At 45.6% G+C, this 22,667-nt stretch overlaps 1 protein-coding gene across 1 annotated transcript in view; it reads right to left on the reverse strand.

Moving 5' to 3' along the window:
- Positions 1 to 22,667, reverse strand: part of LOC126418597 (UDP-glycosyltransferase UGT5-like) — a 129,378-nt gene that overhangs the window by 66,728 nt on the left and 39,983 nt on the right. The window contains exons 2-3 of the mRNA XM_050085430.1: positions 12,614 to 12,854; positions 59 to 636 (exon numbers count right to left, since the gene is read on the reverse strand). Of these exons, the coding sequence (XP_049941387.1) occupies positions 59 to 636; positions 12,614 to 12,854 (819 nt within the window). The remainder of the gene's footprint in view (positions 1 to 58; positions 637 to 12,613; positions 12,855 to 22,667) is intronic.

Below are 22,667 nucleotides of genomic sequence, written 5' to 3' on the forward strand. Positions count from 1 at the left end.
AGAGAATTGTTGTCAGAGAAAATCGTTGGCTGCATTTGAGCTGTGGAAGGAGAATTACCTGTGGTAGTTTCTTGGGAGGCTTCAGCTGCATTCCTCCGTAAGTGACGACTCCGGGGACCATCGGCCTCGGCACGTTGAAGGCGACGTGCGAGTTGAGCAGCACGAGCGCCGTGGTCTGCTCCAGCTGGGCGATGCTGGGAGCGTCCGGAACATGGCGTCGCACAATGGCGTCCACCCTGGGCAGGTAGACGTAGCGCCGGTACAGCTTGGTCAGCAGGCTGAAGGCGGCGTTGCCAGCGCGGTCCAGCAGAGAGTCCAGCCGGCCGTAGTCCAGGAAGATGTTGGGCAGGTAGGCCAGCGGTGTCGGGTTGCCCACCATGTCGTCCATCCAAGGCGCGCCCTCGAAGGGGCACAGCCCCACGATGGGCACCTGGAACTTGTGGGCCAGCACCAGGAAGCAGTCGTTGAAGAACAGCTCGTTGATCAGTAGGTCGAAGCGCTCGGTCTTCGACTTGAGCAGCCGTTGTACTGCCTCCTCCTCCATCAGCCGCTCGCAGGCGCGTTCTCCGTAGCGGAACAGTCTGCTCATTATGTCGATTTTGTCCTTGCCGTAGTCAAAGATGTCCACCCCGACACCTAAAGCGAACAATGCATTAAGTATCAAAATTTCAACTCTACAAATGGGTACATACTAGCTCAAACGGAATAAAGACAATAACAATTCACAGAAACTGTAACACACGGAAATAAATGGGACAGATACAGGGTGAAAAGTATTTAAACCGACAAACTCTGGGAGGTTGCAGGGGACATCAAAACAAATATTTTCCTATGGGGATTATTTAAACCAGTGGAGGCCGTATTACGGCCGGCCGCGGTGGCCAAGCGGTTCTAGGCGCTTCAGTCCGGAACCGCGCTACCGCTACGGTTCCAGGTTCGGATCCTGCCTCAGGCATGGATGTGTGTGATGTACTTAGGTTTAAGTAGTTCTAAGTCTAGGGGACTGATGACCACAGATGTTAAGTCCCATAGTGCTCAGAGCCATTTGAACCATTTGAACCGTATTACGCTCTTCAGTTGTTAGAGGCCGTGTTACGATCTTTAGTTGTTAGAGGGCGTATTACCCTCTTCAGTTATAGGAAACTGCTGTCCATTAGTGTAGAAGTGTATTGTCTCTGTTTACTAATGGAGCTATACATCTGGAGCGAGTACACTGATATGGTTGGTGAGTACTACGTAGAGCACCACAACGGACGAGCTGCACAGAGGGTTTGTCAACAACTATATCCTAATCGCCGTATCCCGCATCATACGACCTTTGCTGCTGTGTACCAACGTCTGCGTGAGACAGGGTGATTTAGCAGAGTACCTGGACAGGAACGCCGTCGCACTTTAAGAACGCTGTAATATGAGGAAGCTGTCTTGCAGCATGTGGAGTGGAATCCTTCAATCAGCACTTTTGCAATTGCATGTAACATGGGGACAAATCAGACGAATGTAAGAACAGCCCTTCGAGAGCAATTGTAACGTCCATTTCACTTACAGCGTGTCCACAACCTGGAGCCAGTTGATTATCCACCCAGAGCACAGTTTTCGCAGTGGTACCTGGAACAGTGCGAAATGCATCCCACATTTCCATTATGTGTTGTTTACCGATGAAGCAAAGTTCGGGCGTGATGGACTCTTCAACATGCACAATTCGCATGTTTGGAGTGAGGATAACCCACAGGCCACAGTAACTAGCGCTCATCAAGTGCGGTTCTTCGTTAATGTGTGGGTCAGTGTTGTTGTGGACTGTTTAATTCAGCCGTTTCTGCTACCTAGGCCATTAAATGGCAGGCACTATTACATTTTTCTCCCCAGAGCATTGCCAGAATTGCTGGAAGTCGTCCCGCTCCCTACAAGACAACACATGTGGTTCCAACATGACGGGCCGCCGGCACATTTCAGTCGTCGTGTGCGTCGATTCCTGGACCGACGGCTCCCAGAAACGTGGATTTGCAGAGGTGGTCCTGTACCATGGCCTGCTCGATCCCAGATATGTCCCCTCTGGACTTTATTGTGTGGGGAGAGATACGCAACCTTGTTTACGCAACTCCTGTTGCATCAGAAAAGGACCTGGTTGCCCGGATAGTAGCAACAGCAGGAACAATTCAGGATACTCCTGTGATTTTTGCTCGTGTCAGACAGAACATGATCCGACGGTGTCACCTTTGTTTACGTGTCAATGGAGGCATTTTTGAAAATCTACTGTAATTGAATTGGGTTGTGTTAATGTGTTGTCTCTTGGTCATAAAAAAGGGAAAAGTATTTGTTGATTTAATTAATTTGCCGCCAGAGAAATCTTCCTCTACCGGTTTAAATACTCCTCATAGGAAAAAATGGCATCAGGGAAAAATATTTGTTTTGATGTCCCCTACAACCTCCAAGAGTTTGTCGGTTTAAATACTTTTCACCCTGTATAATGAAACAGTGAAACTTACTACAACAAAAGTAAAAAAAGAAAACTCGTCCGATTAGCTGAGCGTCTTCCAGAACACAGGGAAGCGCGCTCGTCCAAAATCGAATCAGCCCACTGGGTTAACGATGGGGGCTGGTGTGCCTACCACCCAGAACACGCATGCATGTCCAAAGGAACATAGCGTAGTAGGGGTGTTCAGGAAATCTCTCCGCAGTGCAGTATGAATGTTGGCCGCTCATGCCGTATGATTGTTTGCCTCCCCGGGTTACTTCCCTTCAAGTGGATTTTCCCAACATTCTTCTGTTTCGTTTATCTCAGCCAGCGTCAGTAGTATCGTTGGTGTGTTCGTTACTTGTTGCCGTGAACGTTTTAGTTCCTTTGTTCGTTTGTTTCGTTTTTGTCACTGTTAAAATGCTAACCATTGAAGGACGTGTGTTTTTAGTCGAACAAGTGTTCAAAGCTGGCGGTAAATACACAGTTTCAGTTACTCAAACATTTAATCCAGTTTTCCCGGAGACAACACTCCCACATCGCGATATTGAGCGAGATTTGATTAACAAATTTCGAAGTACTGATGCACCAAGAAGTGGTCGTCCTATCGTTTTGTCTGAGGATAAACTACTCGATATTTCCGATAAAATGTCCACGAGTCCGCACAAGTGAGTAAGAAAACTCGCCCAGGAAGAGTCGGAACCGCCCACACAGCTGGAAGGAAAAAAATAAGAACTTTTCCCATACAAGGTGACAGTCGTGCAAGAACTGAAAAATACTGATCATGGCAAGAGGCTGCTTTATTGTGAATGGTTCAAAAATTTCTATCAACAAAATGGAAGTGATATTCTTAATGAAACGTTTTTCACTGATGAGGCGTGGTTTCATTTATCCGGGTACATGAACTCGCAATATTCTCGTATGTGGAAGTACTGCAAATCCATTGTGTATTCATGAGGAACCACTTCGTTCTGTGAAAATAGGAGTTTGGATTGCCATTTTTTAGACGTCGGATTGTAGGTCCCATATTTTTCAAAGAAACAATAAATGCACAACGATACCGCAGTGATATTCTGTACCCATTCATAGGAGAACTTCTGTTAAGTGAAATACTGAACGGTTATTTTCAACAAGATGGTGCAGCCGCGCATACAGGTCGCGTTTCAATGACACTGGTTGTTTATGTTTTTGGTGATCGCATAACTTCACAGGGACTTTGGCCTCCACGATCGCCTGACCTAACACAACCTGGCTGTTTCTTCTGGGGTGCAGCGAAAGCAACTGTCTATAAAAACCGTGCAAAATCCATCGATGAATTGAAAACTGCAATATCCACTTTCACTGCTTCTGTTGCAGAAGAAATGTTACAGCTGTTGTTTGTAAACATGATTAGACGAATTGAATTGTGTATTCAACAACATTGGGGAAACTATAAACTTTTAATGTGGAAATTTGTAAGTAAAAATTAATATTCAATAAATTAATAACTTGTATTTCACTGAGTTTCATGTCGGTACATTCACTGCGGCATACGGCACGCGCGGCTAACAATCATACGGCACTGCGGAGAGACTTTTTGAACTCCCCGTAGTTGTCGAGAATATACATAATGGATGTGCGAGTGCAGGTTGTAAACACGCGGAAGTTTAAGTCTGTCCGTCAGCCGTGCTCGGATAGCCTAATGGTGACGAGCGGGAAATCTAGATTGGAATCCCGGTCGGGCACAAATTTTCATTGTGCTCATTCCGTTATACTCTAACAGCAGATGGTTGCCCATATTCGCAGCTACGAATACATTTCACGTACATGATTTCCAGAGACAGCTTAAAACCCTTGAGATATGAATTTAACAGCAAATTACAACACGTTTAGTGGACGAGGTTGACTTACGATGCAAAATGGGAACAAGAAGTAGAAATTGCGGATATTTTGTCTAGAAAGAAAGTACTTTTTATTGGTTTTTGGGACACGCCCATACAGCCATCCCAACTGTGAAACGTCGTTTATGACCATAAGAACGCAAGGACTGAGAAAACCGAGTACTCTAGCGGAGAAAATATCTAACCCCTTTCCCCCCTTTCCCCCCCCTTCCCCCCCCTCCCCACTTCCCTGCGTCTATCGCTGTGCTGGTTCCACACATGGAAATGGTACTAGGTTGGGTTTTTTATTTCGTTGTTTATTTTCGTATTCTTTTTACATTTTCTTTATTTAGTTGTTGATAGACACAAATTTCACAATTTTGGGATTCAAAAGAATTGAAACTTTTCTTTAGGAAGGCTTCAGAAAAATAAGAAAAAAAGCTATCCAATTCCTTGACGATTTTCAAATAAAGCGCGAAAACATGGGAGCCTCTCCTACTTCCAGTGAGCGTTCATCGTATATTGGCGAAAAACGGGGGGGGGGGGGGGGGGTTAGTATCGTTATCACACTCGACTACATAGTGGGCATAGTGTCTGAGAAACCATACGATCGAATTAGTCTTCGTCCGAGGGTAAACGGAGAAGTCTGGACTCTGAAGAAGTTCAACCGAGAAGGCAGCTTTAGTCGGTTTGGAAAGGAAGATCAGTCGGCGGCGGATCCAGTGGCAGCGTTCTCGTCCACAAGAGAGAAGCCTTTGGGGAAACATATCAGGTTGATGACATGCATCGCATAGACCAGTCGGAATGAGACCAATGCAATGGAGGCGTTCGTTGGTTGGGATCAGATTTTGAGTGACCCTATACCACGGTGAAGTGACTTTCATCGGGAGAATAGGAAGACACGTGAAAGCATACCGTTTTCCGTGATATTAATGGTGCGGCCATTTCAACTGGGAGAGGGATTTTTGTACTCTTCGAAAAAGCAAAGATCTAGTTGTAATGCGTGTTAATGATAAAATGTCGACTCCTAGAAAACTTATAAAATTCACGTATTCGTCACAATTTAGATTTGATCCGGCCAACATCGGCAGGAAGAGGCAGACTGGCCGGTCGAAGACACGAAAATCAGCGAGATCTAATAGAATGAGTACATGGTGAAATGTTACACGGTGTAAACAATGTTGAAGCCTTCTCTCTGATATTGGGACGGGACCTCGCAAACACTTCATATCGAAATCGAAAAATTTTTACAGAGGAAACGACGACAGTTTCATCAATTTTCGCGGCATCATCGGGGGAGCGGGAATATTTGTGCAACACAATACACTTTGCTGAAAATGTAGGAATCTCCGCATTTCGTGAAGAAGACTAGGGGAACGGCAGTCGAATTCACGAATTGGCCCTTGAATTCGATTCGTCACATACTGCCAATTGATTGCAGCCCTAAGATCTGTGGCCCGTAGGCCATGAAAAGAAAACGTGTTGAAAACCCCACAATGGTAGCAGTATAACGGTACAGCCTCCCCAGGACATATGAAATGTCCGATACCACCTTTTGTTTTATATGCATCCGGATAGTTATCAGACAAATCAGTGCTTCCTAAGGCCTTGCATGTGTGTCTATATCATTCTGTCGTATTAGATAGAAAAACTTTATATTCATTGTGAAGGCGTGTGGAATGTTCTGGAAGGACCCGCGTTGTCGTAATTATCGGTGTATTGTTGTCATTGATAAAATTATGTACATATACTAAATTAAGTAACTAATGGAGAAATTGAAGTAATAAGTCCTTAGAAATAAATAACTAGAGTCTGCAGAGATGTTAATACGAAGAATCAGCGCTTCTAATTAACAAAATTAGAATCAAAAAATCCAGTAACCTTAGAGCTCACTATCTTGAGAAACAGCTTAAAAGTTATTACCAAGCGATGTATTTTCATTTGTTATTTATTTTTATGTCTTCCTCTGTAATTAATATTCTTTGTAATTAGATTTCAAATTTACCCTCCAATTGTTTACATCTCAGTTTTCCAATTTCCAGAATTTGTGGCGTTATTTGTACAGTACATGACATGTAATAAATGGTTACCTATTCAAATCTGTACATGTCCTTTGAGCCCTACTATTTAGTGTGTCGTATGGTCGCCATGCACTGCAATTAGAGCTACTATACGCCGTGGCATTGAATAAATAAGGTTCTGAATACGTTCCTGAGGGGTTTCCCCCCACGCAGTTTGTATCCGAGCCCACAAATCCGTGACACCAGTTACTGGAGGACCGTGACGCACCAGGTGCCGACCAACATATCCCAGACATGTCTGATGGGCGACATGTCTGACGAACGTTCAGGCCAAGGAAGCAATGGTACCGTCGCTCTTCGAAAGCGGCTTGTACATTCCTCGCAATATGTGGCTGGGCATTGTCCTGTTGAAATGTGGCCAGTGGAGATGCTTGAATCAGGGGGAGTACCTCAGGCTCCACAACCTCCGTTAGGTACCGGTTGCTGTTCGAAGTACCCTCAATACGTACGAGGCGAGATCGGTTGTTGTCACCAGTGGTGCCCCAGACCATCACACCTGGTGTTGGCCCGCTATGGCGCTCCACAATGCAGCCCTCTAGTACACGCTCACCACGGTACCGCCGAACACTTATGCGGCCATCACTGTAGGACACGTTGAGGCGGGACTCGTCCGAAAAGATTACATGTTGCCACTCAGCACCCCAGTGACGGTGTTCACGTGCCAATTGCAGTCGGAGGAGTTTCTGGTTTCTGGACAATGGAAGGCGACGTAATGGCATGTGTGCAATCAGTCCAACCTGCAGCAGACTGTGACCAACCGTCGGTGCAGACAAGTTCACACCTGCTGCAGTGCCAACACTTTGGATGTCGCTGTACGGTCCGTAATGGCCGTACGGTCAAGATGACTCTCATCCCGTGCTGTGGTCTTGTTCCGTGGTCCAGTTCCCACTCGTCGCTGTCAACGACCTTCCTCTATCCACTGCTTCCACACACTCATCACTGTCGTAGCAGCATGCCCTGTGTGAGCCGAAATGTCACGCTATGACAACCCTGTTTCCCGATCACTCTGCCCCGTTCGAACTCTCTCACATGCCGTTGTGGCTCCCTTTGACGTGGACGTGGCATACTGGCACTCACTGTATTGTTTCCACCTTGTCTGCACCGACTGCACTGGGCGCAACACCGATCTTGTTGGACCGACATGAGAGGGCTCTGCTCGGCCTACGTGTACCCCATCTCGCTGCAAAACGTATCACATATTTCTTGCACATCCGGCACCACTTCCACCAAGTGTGGCGCCATTTGAGTAATTCCTTCTCGGTGTTGCACTTTTCACAAACGCAGTGTAGGTAGTCCGGCTTTTAATGCAAAATGTCGGGCTAAATAAAACGCCAAATCCGGTTTTTCTATTTTTAGATCTGGCAAATCTAATTCTGTATTACTTCTTACTATTACCCATGAATGTACGATGTGACTTGCTTAAGATGTTCACAACTTATCTTGTAATTGGCCAATTATTTTAGGGTTATTTCTCTGGACAATAAGAACTGCCTTTCATTCATCCATATCTAAAGAAAGCTGCCATTCTAAAATGAAATTTGCACTCTACAGCGGATTGTGCGCTAATACGAAACTTCCTGGAAGATTAAAACTGTGTGCAGGACCGAGACTCGAACACGGGACCTTTGCCTTTCGCGGGCAAGTGCTCTACTAACTGAGTTACCCAAGCACGGCTCACGCCCTGTCCACTCGACGAGGTACTGGCGGAATTAAGGCTGTGAGGACGGAGCGGGAGTCGTGCTTGGGTAGGTCAGTTGGTAGAGCACTTGCCCGCGAAAGGCAAAGGTCCCGTGTTCGAGTCTCGGTCCGGAACACAGTTTTAATCTGCCAGGAAGTTTTAAAGCGGCCATTTATCACACAAAGTGGAAATTTTGTTCAAATCTTTATGCAAATCCCTACTATCGTGAAACGATGATAATTTACTGTACACAACAGCGTCGACAACGAACAGTCTCATAGAGCTGCTGATCCTATCTGACAATGTACGTATGCTGAAATCATTAGGGGTCTTACTTCCGATTTCACATTCTTTTGCATGGGACATCGGCCGTAATGGGTTTTGTTAGTCAAATATTTCTCTAGTCAGTCACGCATCTGCAGAGATACTCCCTATGAGCGTTGGGGGTCGGTAGTGGACGCTGTGGTGCAGTGTGGAACGCCTGTTAAAATAAGTTAGAAGAGCATGGTCAGTGGTTGTGGTTGCCCATCATTTAATCTGGGCTTCACTAGTGGCCCATCATCCGCTGTTGCAATCAATAACAGTCGATACCGACCCGTCCAATGAAACGTATTATCCACAGCAGGGACTGTGTCCAGAATCCAGTTATGGAACACCCGTGATACTGTGGCACATGAAAAGCTGGTGCCTACACATCCTCGGAGGTGGAATGTCTCATACGTCAGGGGCACACGACTCACTGCAGTCACACTTTTTGTTATCACTTGGATTACTCATCCTGTCACGCTAATGGCTAATACCACGAGGGACGAAATTCCATTCTATTTCATTCCCCGATTCGGCAGCAATGGTTTCTCTCCAACACTATATTCAAATCAATTTCTCATGAGTTCAACTGTGCGAATACTTGATATAACAGGCGATCAAGAAGTTTCCTTTCAGAATTCGTATCCAATCAGGTAAAATCGCTGTGAGCATTTAGGTAATTATCTCACTGACACATCAAGTTGAAGATCCCCGTTTGGTAAAACAGCGTGTCCTGATGAGTGAAGAAGTCCTTAAGTGCGTGCCGCATATCCTCGTACGACAGCTATTGTCGACCCTTTAGGGCCTTTTTTTTTTTTTTTTTTTTTTTTTTTTTTTTTTTTTTTTTTTTTTTTTTTTTTTTTTTTTTTTTTTTAGACTGAAGGCGTGATGATCTTGTGGGGAGAGATTAGGACTATGAGGCGGATGCTCGAGTTCCTCGCACTCGAGTTGGCTTAACCTTTGCGTTACAACATTTGTCATACCATGAAGCAGCAGAACCCCTAGTCGCAGTTTTCCCAAATGTTTCACCTTACTTGCAAATCGTACTTTCTCCAGCATTGTGCAGTACTGGTCCCTAGTGACGGACACACCAGACTCCTTGAAATCAATAAGCAATGGACACTGCTAATCAAAGAGCAAAATGAGCATCAACTTTCCAGCTGAATGCTGGCTCTTGAACTTGTTGGTACGAGGACACGATGGATGATACTGATGCATCCTCGACGTTGAATTCCGCCCTAATCGCATCATCAACCAAACGCTTGGTGTTATCCATAATGATGATCCTGGCCTCCCAGATTAACTGGCGTCTTGTGTCGAACTGCTATGAGCGCGGAACTTCGCGCACCATTCCACAACAGTGGTTTTCGACAGACATGCTGCCCCGCACATATTCTACATTCTGTCAACCGCTGTTTGTTCTTCGGCAGCCAAGAAAAGAATAACAGCACGTTGGTCATGTCTGGATGCATTTTGCCGGATTTACCGCACGCTCATCGGAACGTTACAAACACCACAACTGCCCTCTTGCCCACATGTAGGTAATTATATAATCGCATAGGAACCATGCGTGTGTGCTACAGCAGCACCCTCTAAAGGAAAAGTTGTGATCGTCTCTTATATTTCAAGTAAATTATTCTTTCTCTACAAAGACTCTTACAAAGCTTCAAATGGTTGGGGTTATTTTGATTAGCATCGCTGGCTACTGTCGCAGCCAATTTAAAGTAGCAGTGACTACTGCAGTCTTTATTGTGACGAAAAAATTTGCAGTGCACTTCATTCAGCCTGTGAGTCCATATAAGAAATGACAAACATAATTAAACAGTCATAGAAGATCTGTGAAATCTATCCTGTCAGGGATCACTCGATATTTTTTACGCTACTGGCCATTAAAATTGCTACACCAAGAAGAAATGCAGATGATAAAGGGGTACTCGTTGGACAAATATATTATACTAGAACTGACACGTGATTACATTTTCGCGCAATTTGGGTGCATAGATCCTGAGAAATCAGTACCCAGAACAACCACCTCTGGCCGTAATAACGGCCTTGATACGCCTGGGCATTGAGTCAAACAGAGCTTGGATGGCGTGTACAGGTACAGCTGCCCATGCAGCTTCAACACGATACCACAGTTCATCAAGAGTAGTGACTGGCGTATTGTGACGAGCCAGTTGCTCGGCCACCATTGACCAGACATTTTCAGTTGGTGAGAGATCTGGAGAATGTGCTGGCCAGGGCAGCAGTCAAACATTTTCTGTATCCAGAGAAACCCCTACAGGACCTGCCACATGCGGTCGTGCATTATCCTGCTGAAATGTAGGGTTTCGCAGGGATCGAATGAAGGGTAGAGCCACGGGTCGTAACACATCTGAAATGTAACGTCCACTGTTCAAAGTGCCATCAATGCGTACAAGAGGTGACCGAGACGTGTTACCAATGGCACCTCATACCATCACGCCGGTTGACACGCCAGTATTTCGATGACGAATACATGCTTCCAATGTGCGTTCACCGCGATGTCGTCAAACACGGATGCTACCATCATGATGCTGTAAACAGAACCTGGATTTATCTGAAAAAATGACGTTTTGCCATTCGTGCACCCAGGTTCGTCGTGGAGTACGCCATCGCAGGCGCTCCTGTCTGTGATGCAGCGTCAAGGGTAACCGCAGCCATGGTCTCCGAGCTGATAGTCTATGCTGCTGCAAACGTCGTGGAACTGTTCGTGCAGATGGTTGTTGTTTTGCAAACGTCCCCATCTGTTGACTCAGGGATCGAGACGTGGCTGCACGATCCTTACAGCCATGCGCATAAGATGCCTGTCATCTCTACTGCTAGTGATACAAGGCCGTTAGGATCCAGCACGGCGTTCCGTATTACCCTCCTGAACCCACCGATTCCATATTCTGCTAACAGTCATTGGATCTCGAGTAAAGTGACCAGCAATGTCGCGATACGATAAACCGCAATCGCGATAGGCTACAATCAGACTTTTATCAAAGTCGGAAACGTGATGGTACGCATTTCTCCGCCTTACACAACGTTTCACCAGGCAATGCCGGTCAACTGATTTTTGTGTATGAGTAATCTGTTGGAAACTTTCCTCATGTCAGCACGTTGTAGGTGTCGCCACCGGCGCCAACCTTGTGTGAATTCTCTGAAAGCTAGTCATTTGCATATCACAGCATCTTCTTCCTGTCGGTTAAATTTCGCGTCTGTAGCACGTCATCTTCGTGGTGTAGCAATTTTAATGGCCAGTAGTGTATTTATCTTTTGGTTGCCATATCCTATTCGGAATTAGCGCTTTTTTCATATTATATTAATTAATGCGTCTGTTACACAGTGTGCTTATAACTCGCTTTAGGTTTTAAGATGCAAAGAAAATATTAACTGATAGTTAAAGCCAACAAACACGTAAAAGAAATAAGCAGTCATATTAAGATATGATCCTGCAAACAATGGTTACTATTGTAACTATATCTAACTCTTCGCATTATCATTTATGGAAGAGTCAAAATACTTGTTACCAATGAGCAATTAACTTAAAGATATTGTTGGACAAATGTCGCCGTTGCTTACCGACTTGGGGAATAGAGCAGAGTGGTTCGCCAGTCCTTGTGATAGCCATTAGGATGGATGGAAGTTCAGATCAACAGATAGTTCAGTTCTGATTGCAGTCAGACCGTGGCTGCAAGGAAGTTACATTGCTGCATTTCTGATGTAGCGAAACACACACAGGTTTTGCTGCAGTGCTCGCAGTTATCAAAATTTCGCAGGAATGGATCTGAGCACTATGGGACTTAGCATCTGAGGTCATCAGTCTCCTAGAACTTAGAAATACTTAAACCTAACCAACCTAAGGACATCACACACATCCATGCCCGAGGCAGTATTCGAACTTGTGACCGTAGCAACAGCGCAGTTCCAGACTGAAGCGCCTAGAACCGCTCGGCCACAGCTACCGGCTTTCGCGGAAATGCAGTGAACATATAGTCCTAAGGTAGCTGTGGTGAGATAATAAAAGCATTTCCATTGCATTTGAGACGGGTCATGGGCTTGTTCAGTTATTGGGAAGCAGGTAACAGCCCCCCCTCCCCCCCCCCCCTTCACAGGTAGGAGAAGCATTGACTTACTAAGTAGAAGATAGACCGCAATGAAAGGGCTACTGCTTCGTGTGACAATAAGAAGTAGTAAATGGAATACCAGTTGCTTGGACGTGTGAACCACTTACTGGGCATGATGTCTAGGTTGGCCGCGACAGGCACCATAGTCCAGTTGCGGTGAGGCTCCTTCTCGGCGAGCGGCGTGATGATGGTGACGTGATGGCCCCTGTCCGCCAGCTCCCACATGAGCGTCCGGAAGATGTGCCAGTGGCTCCACGCCGGGATCGGAACAACGTGGAGGATGCGCGCCCCATGTACCGCAGACAGCAACGAGGCCACCAGCAGCAGCTGCCGCAACAGCGAGGCCATCTGCAACAGAATGGACGGTCAAATTTGTTTCTCTCTTGCAATGTGTCAGGCAAATCCAACACCTTCCATCAAAACCCTGACATGATAAGCAAATCCAGTAGTATTTCACATAGCTCCGAATAAATCGTGACATTAAATTAACCAAAGTAATACGAGTAACGAGTGAGCAAATGGAATACCACAGACTAACACAAGAATGCCTAATTGCATGTCATACCTTCCCACCATGAGACAGACGCAGTTCCGTGGAGAGAAACGAGAACAGAAGCCGAGAGCAGAACCGTGTTAAGCCAGAAGGCCCTACAATAAGGGACGGACACCCACGTCGCCAGCTAACCTCCAGGACCACCCCCCAGCCCATGTTAAAAGATAGAACCCTCCAGAAGTACAGTATAGATCTTACGATAACACTAAAAGGGCCACACCAGCTGCAAGTTTTAGCCTGAGACTTTTTCGCGTCTCTGTTAAGTTGCAAACTTTAAAAACATTGCCCCACCACGAAAAGTATAACGTTTCTCATTGGATACACAGAATTTTTGTAGGCGGAGCTTAAGGTTAACATTGAGACCCTGATTGGTCAGATGAAAACACAGCCAGATAGTTTTTTTGTAACCAACTTCAGTAAATTGTAGTAAGGAGAAGTTAGAGAAGAGTTGCTTCGGAAACAGCGAGCTGGATGGAGCTGCGCCGGCCGCCGCCCCCTGACGAACACCGACAAGGTAATGAACGCACGCGATGCTACATTTTTGAGCGCATAAGGCTTCACTCAGAACTGCAGAAGTCTCATCTGTTACATCCCCTTTTTACGTATACTAGTGTCGATCGTCAATTGAAGCTCATGGTATTCACATTTGCTACGTAAGTTAAAATCTGAAAAGCGATGATTTTTCTGTTATATAATTATTGAGAAGCCACATCAGCCACTGTAATTTACGACAAGTTAGATAAGTGATTAAAGATAATTAAGGGTCACTGTAGACCATTTTGATAGTTTTCTCTTTTGTGAAATTTAATTTTAACCTACATTATAGATGTGATATGGCGTAGGTCATCCTTCAATCCATTGTAGAACTTGGAAACCCATTCAGGGAATATTCGTTCACATTTTTGTTGAACACAGTTGGTTTTTATCATCCTTTATTAAAATATATCCTTTTATCAATAGTGCAATTTATAAACAATGTTTTGTGAGTAGAATAAAATTTCCAGTGGTAAACTTAACTGCTTTTTCGACGTTATTTTACCAGCTAACTAAAAATAGGAAAGCCTTGAACCCCTTCCACTAAATTTAGATAGTATTAAGATTCTTTTACAGGAAGTGCAGTGGAGCTGACGCTGAAATCATTAAGTATTTGGTTATATCATCGCTAGTCTCACTGAACTCTTCTGAGCTCTACATGTAATGTGTGGTCTGGCGTCTCCTTACCAGCAACAGGTCCCAGGTTCAAACTAGTAAATTCCCTAAAAAACTGACTTTATTTTTATATTTTCATTCACTAATGTCTTACAGCCTTGTAATCTGGGGAATTCCTCACCGCAAAAGAATTTGTGTTGTGTACGTCTTCATACACAACGATAAGGAGAGGTGCAATTCCACTATTTGCAGACCTAGGATCTAGATGGTGATTCATCACAAAAATAGTATCAGCAGGAAAGAAAAGTTAACACCAATGAGAACTGTGTCGGCGAATGTAACAGAAAGGAGAGTATTTCAAAATTTCTTGAGGATAAAGTAGATGAGAAGCATTTGCGACTAGTGTCTTAAAAGTTTAAAATTCATAAACTTAAATTTTCCACTAAACTGGTGATTGGTGCTAATGACGAAAAAAAGGGAAAGATAGTCTAAAATTTTTTACATGTGAATCGACTATAATTGTTGACGGGAATAGTCTGAAAGCTACAATGTGTCTTGGACATGTATTTACTGAGAAAGATTGTGTGGCATGCGACAGACTCTTGATGGTTCAGTAGCAATACCACGAACTTCCTACGGAAGTAAAGAGGTTTTCATCTCCGATTTTAACGAATTAAAAGCTTTACTGACAAACAAAAGATGAACAGACTCAAAATTAGCGTATGGAGAAGCGTTCAGTGTGATCAGCAACTAACCTGACGAAATTATTCTAGCTAGTTTTGGTTATAGGTAAAGTGAGTGGAGAGATCAAAATCCATCTTTACCGTCACTCATTGATTATATTAGAACTGAAAGGAAGATGATACAGATAAGCCTGAGACTGGATTCAGTCTCCGCTGAGGAATCTGGTAGTACAGCTACTTGTTTCAGCCGTCGCGGTGCACCGACATGACGTTTTGAAACAAGTGCTCGTAGAACAGATCAACTAAAATCACTCAACAGAGGAAAGACAATTGGACCTGCCGTTCCTAAAAGCACTACGGTAAAATTTTCGCCATTTCTAGCTGCAGTCTGTGGTATGTCGCTGGAGCGAAGAAACGACCCAAGGGATTCGCGATTGAATGAGTAAACTGGAGAGGTGGGCTGCAGAGTAGTGCGGCAACTGTCATCGCATAAAAACTGGACAGGAGCAGACATGATTACTGAACAAGGTAACGCATCACACAGGACATTTAATTAACTTCTAATTCTCCGAGACAAATTACAAATACTGTTGCAGGAATTGGAGTCGCCGGCAGTTGTGGCCGAGCGGTTCTAGGCGCTTAAGTCCAGAACCGAGCTGCTGTTACGGTCACAGGTTCGAATCTTGCCCCGGGCGTGGATCTGTCATGTCCTAAGGTTAGTCTGGTTTAAGTAGCTCTAAGTCTAGGGGACTGATGACATCAGCTGTTAAGTCCCATAGTGTTTAGAACCATTTTCTTTGAACTGGAGTCCAGCTCAAAGTCCACAAGGTTGGTTGGTTTGTCGGACTCAAGGGACCAGACTTACTAGGGCCATCGATCCCTTTTTCCACGAACTTTAAACACCCACAAAGAATACGAACACACAATGGAGATGACAAAAGACGACACAGGACAAGAAAGACACAGACAGAGACCAGAAAAAAGGAATTAAAATCACACAGAGTGTGGCAGTGGTTGGCCGACTATAGAAACAAAAAAGGAAAAGCCAACCACCAAGAAACGCACTAAAAACCCCAGTCTAAAATTGTAGACCAAAGGCCAGACTCAACACAAAAAAAGGACAAACACTTAGATCAAGCGATAAAAGCCCCTTGCACGAATAAAACTTGAAACTAAATCTGCCATCGCAGTGTCATCTGATAAAACTGCAGGAAGCGTATCAGGCAGCGCAAACGTCTGCCTGAGCGGAGTTAAAAGCGGGCAGTCCAACAAGATGTAGACCACCGTCAAAGCTGACCCACAGCGGCATAAAGATGGGGGCCTCGCGGCGCAATAAATAGCTGTGCGTTATCAAGGTATGGCCAATGCGCAGCCGGCTGAGGACAACGGAGTCCTTACGAGAGACCCGCAAGGAGGAGCGCCACGCCCCGGTAGCCTCCTTGATAGCCCGAAGTTTGTTCGGTGGAGGAAGGGTGCGCCATTCTTCACCCCAGGTGCGAAGTACCTTCTGCCGCAAAACTGAGCTGAGGTCACCCTCCGAAAGGCCAATCTCGAAGGCTGGTGCACCGACAGCCTGTTCGGCCAGCGTGTCAACACGTTTATTTTCCGGGATGCCGAAATGACCTGGGGACCACACAAAGATCACAGAGCGGCCGGAACGGGCAAGAGTATGGAGGGACCACTGGATAGCCATCACCAGACGAGAGCGACGGAAAAAGTCCACAAGGAAGAGTCTCTACTAAAGCACGAACTACAAAGACAAAGCCCTGACCAGGCGGCTTCTGCGTGGTATTACACTGGGAAGGGATTCTGAGCGCGAATGGACTGACGCACTGCCACCGACCGTCCCATATTGCGGCGCCAGAGGGCGCTCGAGGCATGGAGCCACTGGAGCCGCGGCTGACCACGCATGCACTATTGCGTCCGCCAGATCCTACACTACTGCTATCAGCTTCAGTCAGAAACTTGCATGAGGCCCATATGGTGGTATCTATACGTGATAGCGCAGTTTCGTCGCTCAGTTGTGTGTAACAAGTATGACAAGCACACCGTTCAAAAAATTCGTTACCGCCACGCATAATCATGCTCATATCGTGTAAACACCGACTCTGGACGTGATAATGGCCTCAGCTCAGGAGGGTGAGAGAGCACAAGATGTGTCAGAAGTGTCATAGCCAGCAGAAGCAGCTCAAACACCACATACAGATAATGGAGCTCAGAAATGAGGTCTTTATATTCGCTTTAAACTCGCCAGCGGAGCCTCTGACACCATCTTTGATGTCGCTGTCTCCATACACTCGATAATTCGACTCGTCCTATCTCAGCTGCTGCGCATTTAACTGAAAACTGGTCGAGTGAGCCTCACTGGGTACAAGAAGACAATATCAGTGTAGAAAGGACAGACAGTACACGAGTTTCCAAGAATATACGTGGACACGCAGCTTTGTCACTATACACACAATTGATAGGGATTTACCAATACACCGACAGATCGGAAAGCAGTGAATATAGGGCTGTTTCTACGTATGTTTGTATATGTATATATGTAAGAGTATGTACGTAATTATAGTGATTAAAATTCTTCTGCGTATTATGCCACGTTATTGCTAAAAACTAACAACAGTAATAAACTAAAACCGACGTTTCGGCCGAATTGCAACGGGTTTCCTCAGGGCACGACTGGTTTTGCATGGGGATAGGTACTTCTATTTATTACAGACTAAAAATGGTTCAAATGGCTCTGAGCACTATGGGACTTAACTTCTGAAGTCATCAGTCCCCTAGAACTTAGGACTACTTAAACCTAACCGACCTAAGGACATCACACACATCCATGCCCGAGGCAGGATTCCAACCTGCGACCGTAGCGGTCGCGCGGTTCCAGACTGTAGCGCCTAGAACCGCTCGGCCACCACGGCCGGCGATTACAGACTATAGATGTCTGACGTCACTGTTGTTAAACTTTTAATTGGCCCTCTAATATGATTGGCTAGTCATGACGTAAGAGAGGATGGAAAGAAAGAGGCTATTCGTGGATGTCCATGTCATCAATGATTGGTAGCTGTCCGCCAATCAGCGTTCGGCTTCTGGTCGGCAAGTTTTCCTCCTGGTGTGCGCGGAGGTGGACTGACAGTTGCTCTACAGCTGTTTGTGCAGATACGTCCGTGTCCCGTGTAGCTTCTGCCCCGCGACCGCTCGCGGCCCGTTGGACTGGGATGGCCGGCAGCCAGGACGCCGGGAGTTTGTAGCCATCTTCTCTGTTAATGTTGTCAGGCTGCTTAATAGTTTCGATCGCATCCCGTATTTTGCGTTCTCGCATGCACGATTCTTTCGCCAGTACTCGGGCCTCATGGAACCTGATAGGTTGTTCACAGTCACGGTGGTGTTCCGCTAACACCGATTTGTTATGTTGTTGTAATCGTACATAGCGTTCGTGTTCTGCTACTCGTAAGCTGACAGGTCTCCCTGTTTCTCCTATGTAGGCAGCTCCGCACTCACACCGTAGTTCGTAAACACCTGCAGTGTTAAGAATGTTGACTACATCCTTGGTGGAACCTATCATTTCGTGGATCCCGTGATTGCTTCGAAAAATCGGTCTGAAACCTCGTCGGCGGGGGACGTTGCCTAGCCGTTCACTGACGCCTTTTACATATGGTAAGTGTACCAGTGGAAGCTTCTCTTCTTTGCCTTCTTCACGTGTTCTGCTCCCTTTGGTTTTAGCTACCTTGCTTATGATTTTGTCATCATAGCCATTGGCACGAAACGTGTGTTGTAGCTCCTTTAATTCTTATTTAATGTTATTTTCATCGCTTAGCCGGTAGGCTCGGGCAGTTAACGTATGCAGAACAGAATACCTTGGAGCTGGGTGGTGGTGGCTCTCCGCGTGCAGGTATCGATTAGTATGCGCTGGTTTTCGGTACACATTGTGTCCCAGTTTACCTTCGGCAGCTCTGTACGTAATTATGTTTGTCCCATACATGTAGGGGGGTTGGATCTTAAATAGTGGCAACTATTTATTCAAAACCGATACAAAAGAGTTACATGTTTGCACCTGTTACTGTCGTCCGCCCCATAGCTGAACGATCAGCACGTTGGAATGCCACGCACGGGGGACCGGGTTCGATTCCCGGCTGGGGTGGGAGATTTTCTTCCCTCAGGGACTGGTTGTTGTGCTGTCGTCATCATCATTTCATCCCCACTGTCAACGCGCAAGTCGCCCAATGTGGCGTCGCACTCAGTAAGACTTGCACTTGGCGGCCGATCTTCCCGCCTGGGAACTCCCGGCCACTGATGCCATACGACCATTTCCATTTTTACCTGTTACTGTCCTTCAAAGTAGTGACCAGCGTTGTGTAGAAGCCGCTGCCAGCGATGTGGAAGGCGTAGCATACCGTTAGCAGAGGCAGTTCTGTTGATGGTGCGAATGGCCTGTCGAATCTCTGGAACAGTTCTGAAGCAAATGCCACGATGTGGTTCCTCCATCTTCGGAATCAAATCATAGTCACCAGGACTTAAATCCGGTGAGTGTGGTAGATAGTACAGTTCTTCCCAGTCCCATCGATCGAAAAGAGCAGCCACAGCTTGCGCTGTATGCGCCTGCTCATTGTCGTGAAAAATGATGGATGAGTTGCGCAGAAAGTGTCGCCGTTTCTTACGCAAAGCTGGTCGCAGGTGATGCTCCAAAAACGAACAGCGATACTGTGCCAATGCCGTGGAGGAACGTAATGCGTTAGGATAACACCATCACAGCCATACACGAGAATCACCATAACTTTCACTATACTGGGGACTCTGACGTACTTTCGATTTCCGCAGCGGCCCATAACGACGCCATTCGTTGGATTGGCATTCCAGTTTTGGCTCGTACGACGTGGCCCATGTCTCATCCAGTTGTTACGATACGGCTCATAGCACTCTAAGTGCGTCTGAGCAGCGTCGTAACGCATCCATTTGTGCATTTCCGTCAAGTCATGCGGAACCCATCGTGATACAATTTTTCGCATGCCCAGGCGTTCCTTCAGGATGCGAAGCATAGTCGTATGCGCTAATCCGGTTTCGTGGGCGAGCTCTCGAATTGTATGGCGTCAATCACTGTCCACTAACGCGGCAACAGCATGCACTTCTTCAGAGACGCTAGAACGACTTGCCCGAGGCATGTCTGCCACAGTTTGCCGACCTTCGTTGAAGGCTTTTACCCAACGTGCCACTGTTCTGTACGCCAATACCGATTCCCCGCACGCCTCTTGAAACCCTTGATGACACTGCCGTGCTGTACGACCTCTGGCACATTCAACCTTGATCCAACTCCGTTGTTCCCGTTTCGAAAACATACTGATAACGTTACGTTAGACCGCTCGCTCACAAGTGACTGTTTCCCTCGACGGTGCACACGCCAGTGACGTGGGACGGGCGAGTCCATTTGCTCGGAGGTAAAGTAGGTGTGTTATCAGCAACAATAGTTGATTCCATTGCACAGTGTCTCCACAGCAATGTTGCCACTATTTAAGCTCCAACCTACGTATATATTTAAGTGCATATACAGGGTGGTCCATTGATAGTGACCGGGCCAAATATCTCATGAAATAAGCATGAAACGAAAAACCTACAAAGAACGAAACTCGTCTAGCTTGAAGGGGAAAAGCAGATGGCGCTATGGTTGTCCCGCTAGATGGCGCTGTCATAGGTTAAACGGATATCAACTGCGTTTTTAAAAATAGGAATCCCCATTTTTTATTACATATTCGTGTCGTACGTAAAGAAATATGAATGTTTTAGTTGGACCACTTTTTTCGCCTTGTGATAGATGGGTGAATCAGAATGTCAGAGGTGTTTGTTGCAGGGTTCTAGTGTGAGTAGTTTACGAAGTACTGTATTTTGAAAGTTCCCACACTGACACTTTTACAATACCTGCGGCAGAACACACTGAAGAACAACGCAAGTGCATACACTAGTTAGGTGGATTCTGACAAGTAACGAGTCAACTAGTCATCGAAGGTTGTGTTTAAAATGACGGCGGCAGTGGAAATACATGCTTTAGTCTGGTGTAGAATGACTGCTGGTGCTCACGTGCTTGCATTTCAGTGGAAATGTCCGAACAGGCTACAGTAATACATCATTGCCGATCATTGGGTGTAGGTGGTATGTCTTGTAGACAATTACTTTCAGCTTTCTCCACAAAAAAGAGCCTACCGGCGTCAAATCTGGGGAATGGGCCTGCCAAGGTACGAGTCCAATGCAATGAATGGAAACAATTCATGAAGACATGCTGTAGTACTTTATGCACTATAGGCTGGACAGCCATCATATTTGTACCACAGGTTCCTCCTAGTCTGCAGAGGAAAGTCTACTAGCATCTCTGGAAGATGGTCTGTTAGGAGGCTGCAATACTTGTGTGCATTTAACGTCCCATGTATGAAACAGGGGCCTACGAACTGATGGTTCGCTATCCAACAACACGCATTTACACTCCTTGGACTCTGGCGTCCACCTGTTGAAGTCAATGAGCATTGTCAACAGACCAATAATGCATGTTTGGGCGGTTTACCTGGCTATGATTGGTGAAGATACATGGTTTCTTAACTATTCTCATAATACAGCTGCTGATATGGAGAGGTGACAGGGATGGAACCTGTGACGATGGAGAATGCCTGACTCATACTACTTCCTTGTGCGATTGCGCTGGAGCAAATGTGTGGACCAGCTCCATCAGCAGCAAGAACAATAATTTCCCCCTCTTCTGTAGAGACTTGTTACTTTATCACGTTGTTACATGCTAAACTACCACTATCATGTAACTGGTTGAAGAAGCTGGTAAACGAGTGCCGAGATGGTTGCTGTCTATTGGGATTTCTTGCCACATACACCATACAACGACAAACTGCATTATTTCTACACTCTCCGTACACCATTAGCACGTCGGCACTGTAAATCCCTTTGTATACTCACGAACTGCTGCTTGGGCTGTCATATGCTAACTGATTAACAAGTTGCAATGCACTCACGGAACATACAGGCACACTGTAAGCAAACATAACAACATTGTATCTAGCAACTACGCACTCAATGGCACAACCAGGTGTTGACGTGGAAAATTTCCGAAATACGGTCTCAAACGACTAGCACTAGAATCCTGCAACAAAAGACACCGAAATTTTAATTTAACTTACTTTTAGCTTGTTAAGGTCAATAGGCACTTTTTGCTTAAAAAGTATGTTTGCACAAAAAATAGACTTTGTAAGTATTATTACAATTTCGTTATTGGCTAAGGTACGAGCCAATGACTTCCAATCGATTCTGTGGAAACCACACGTCAGTAGCACTTTCCATTTCCGCAATATTTGTGGTGCAAGTTTTACGTCATTTATCCTGTATGAGAAAAAAAATGGCTCTGAGCACTATGGGACTCAACTGCTGAGGTCATTAGTCCCCTAGAACTTAGAACTAGTTAAACCTAACTAACCTAAGGACATCACAAACATCCATGCCCGAGGCAGGATTCGAACCTGCGACCGTAGCGGTCTTGCGGTTCCAGACTGCAGCGCCTTTAACCGCACGGCCACTTCGGCCGGCTCCCGTATGAGAAAGCATATATATATAGTGTGTGTGTGTGTGTTTATGTGTCCATAAAAAATTTTGCAGACTCCTGTAAATTTTTTATTCGTTAGTATTCGAGGAACTTTTTATGTATTGCATCTGAAATGTGCATCACAGCACCAAACTCTTTCTAGACACCAATATTCCTCCTACAGAACAAATTTACAGTTGGATATGCTTACA

Source organism: Schistocerca serialis, chromosome 9 (genome assembly GCF_023864345.2).
Source record: "Schistocerca serialis cubense isolate TAMUIC-IGC-003099 chromosome 9, iqSchSeri2.2, whole genome shotgun sequence".
Classification (NCBI taxonomy): domain Eukaryota; kingdom Metazoa; phylum Arthropoda; class Insecta; order Orthoptera; family Acrididae; genus Schistocerca; species Schistocerca serialis.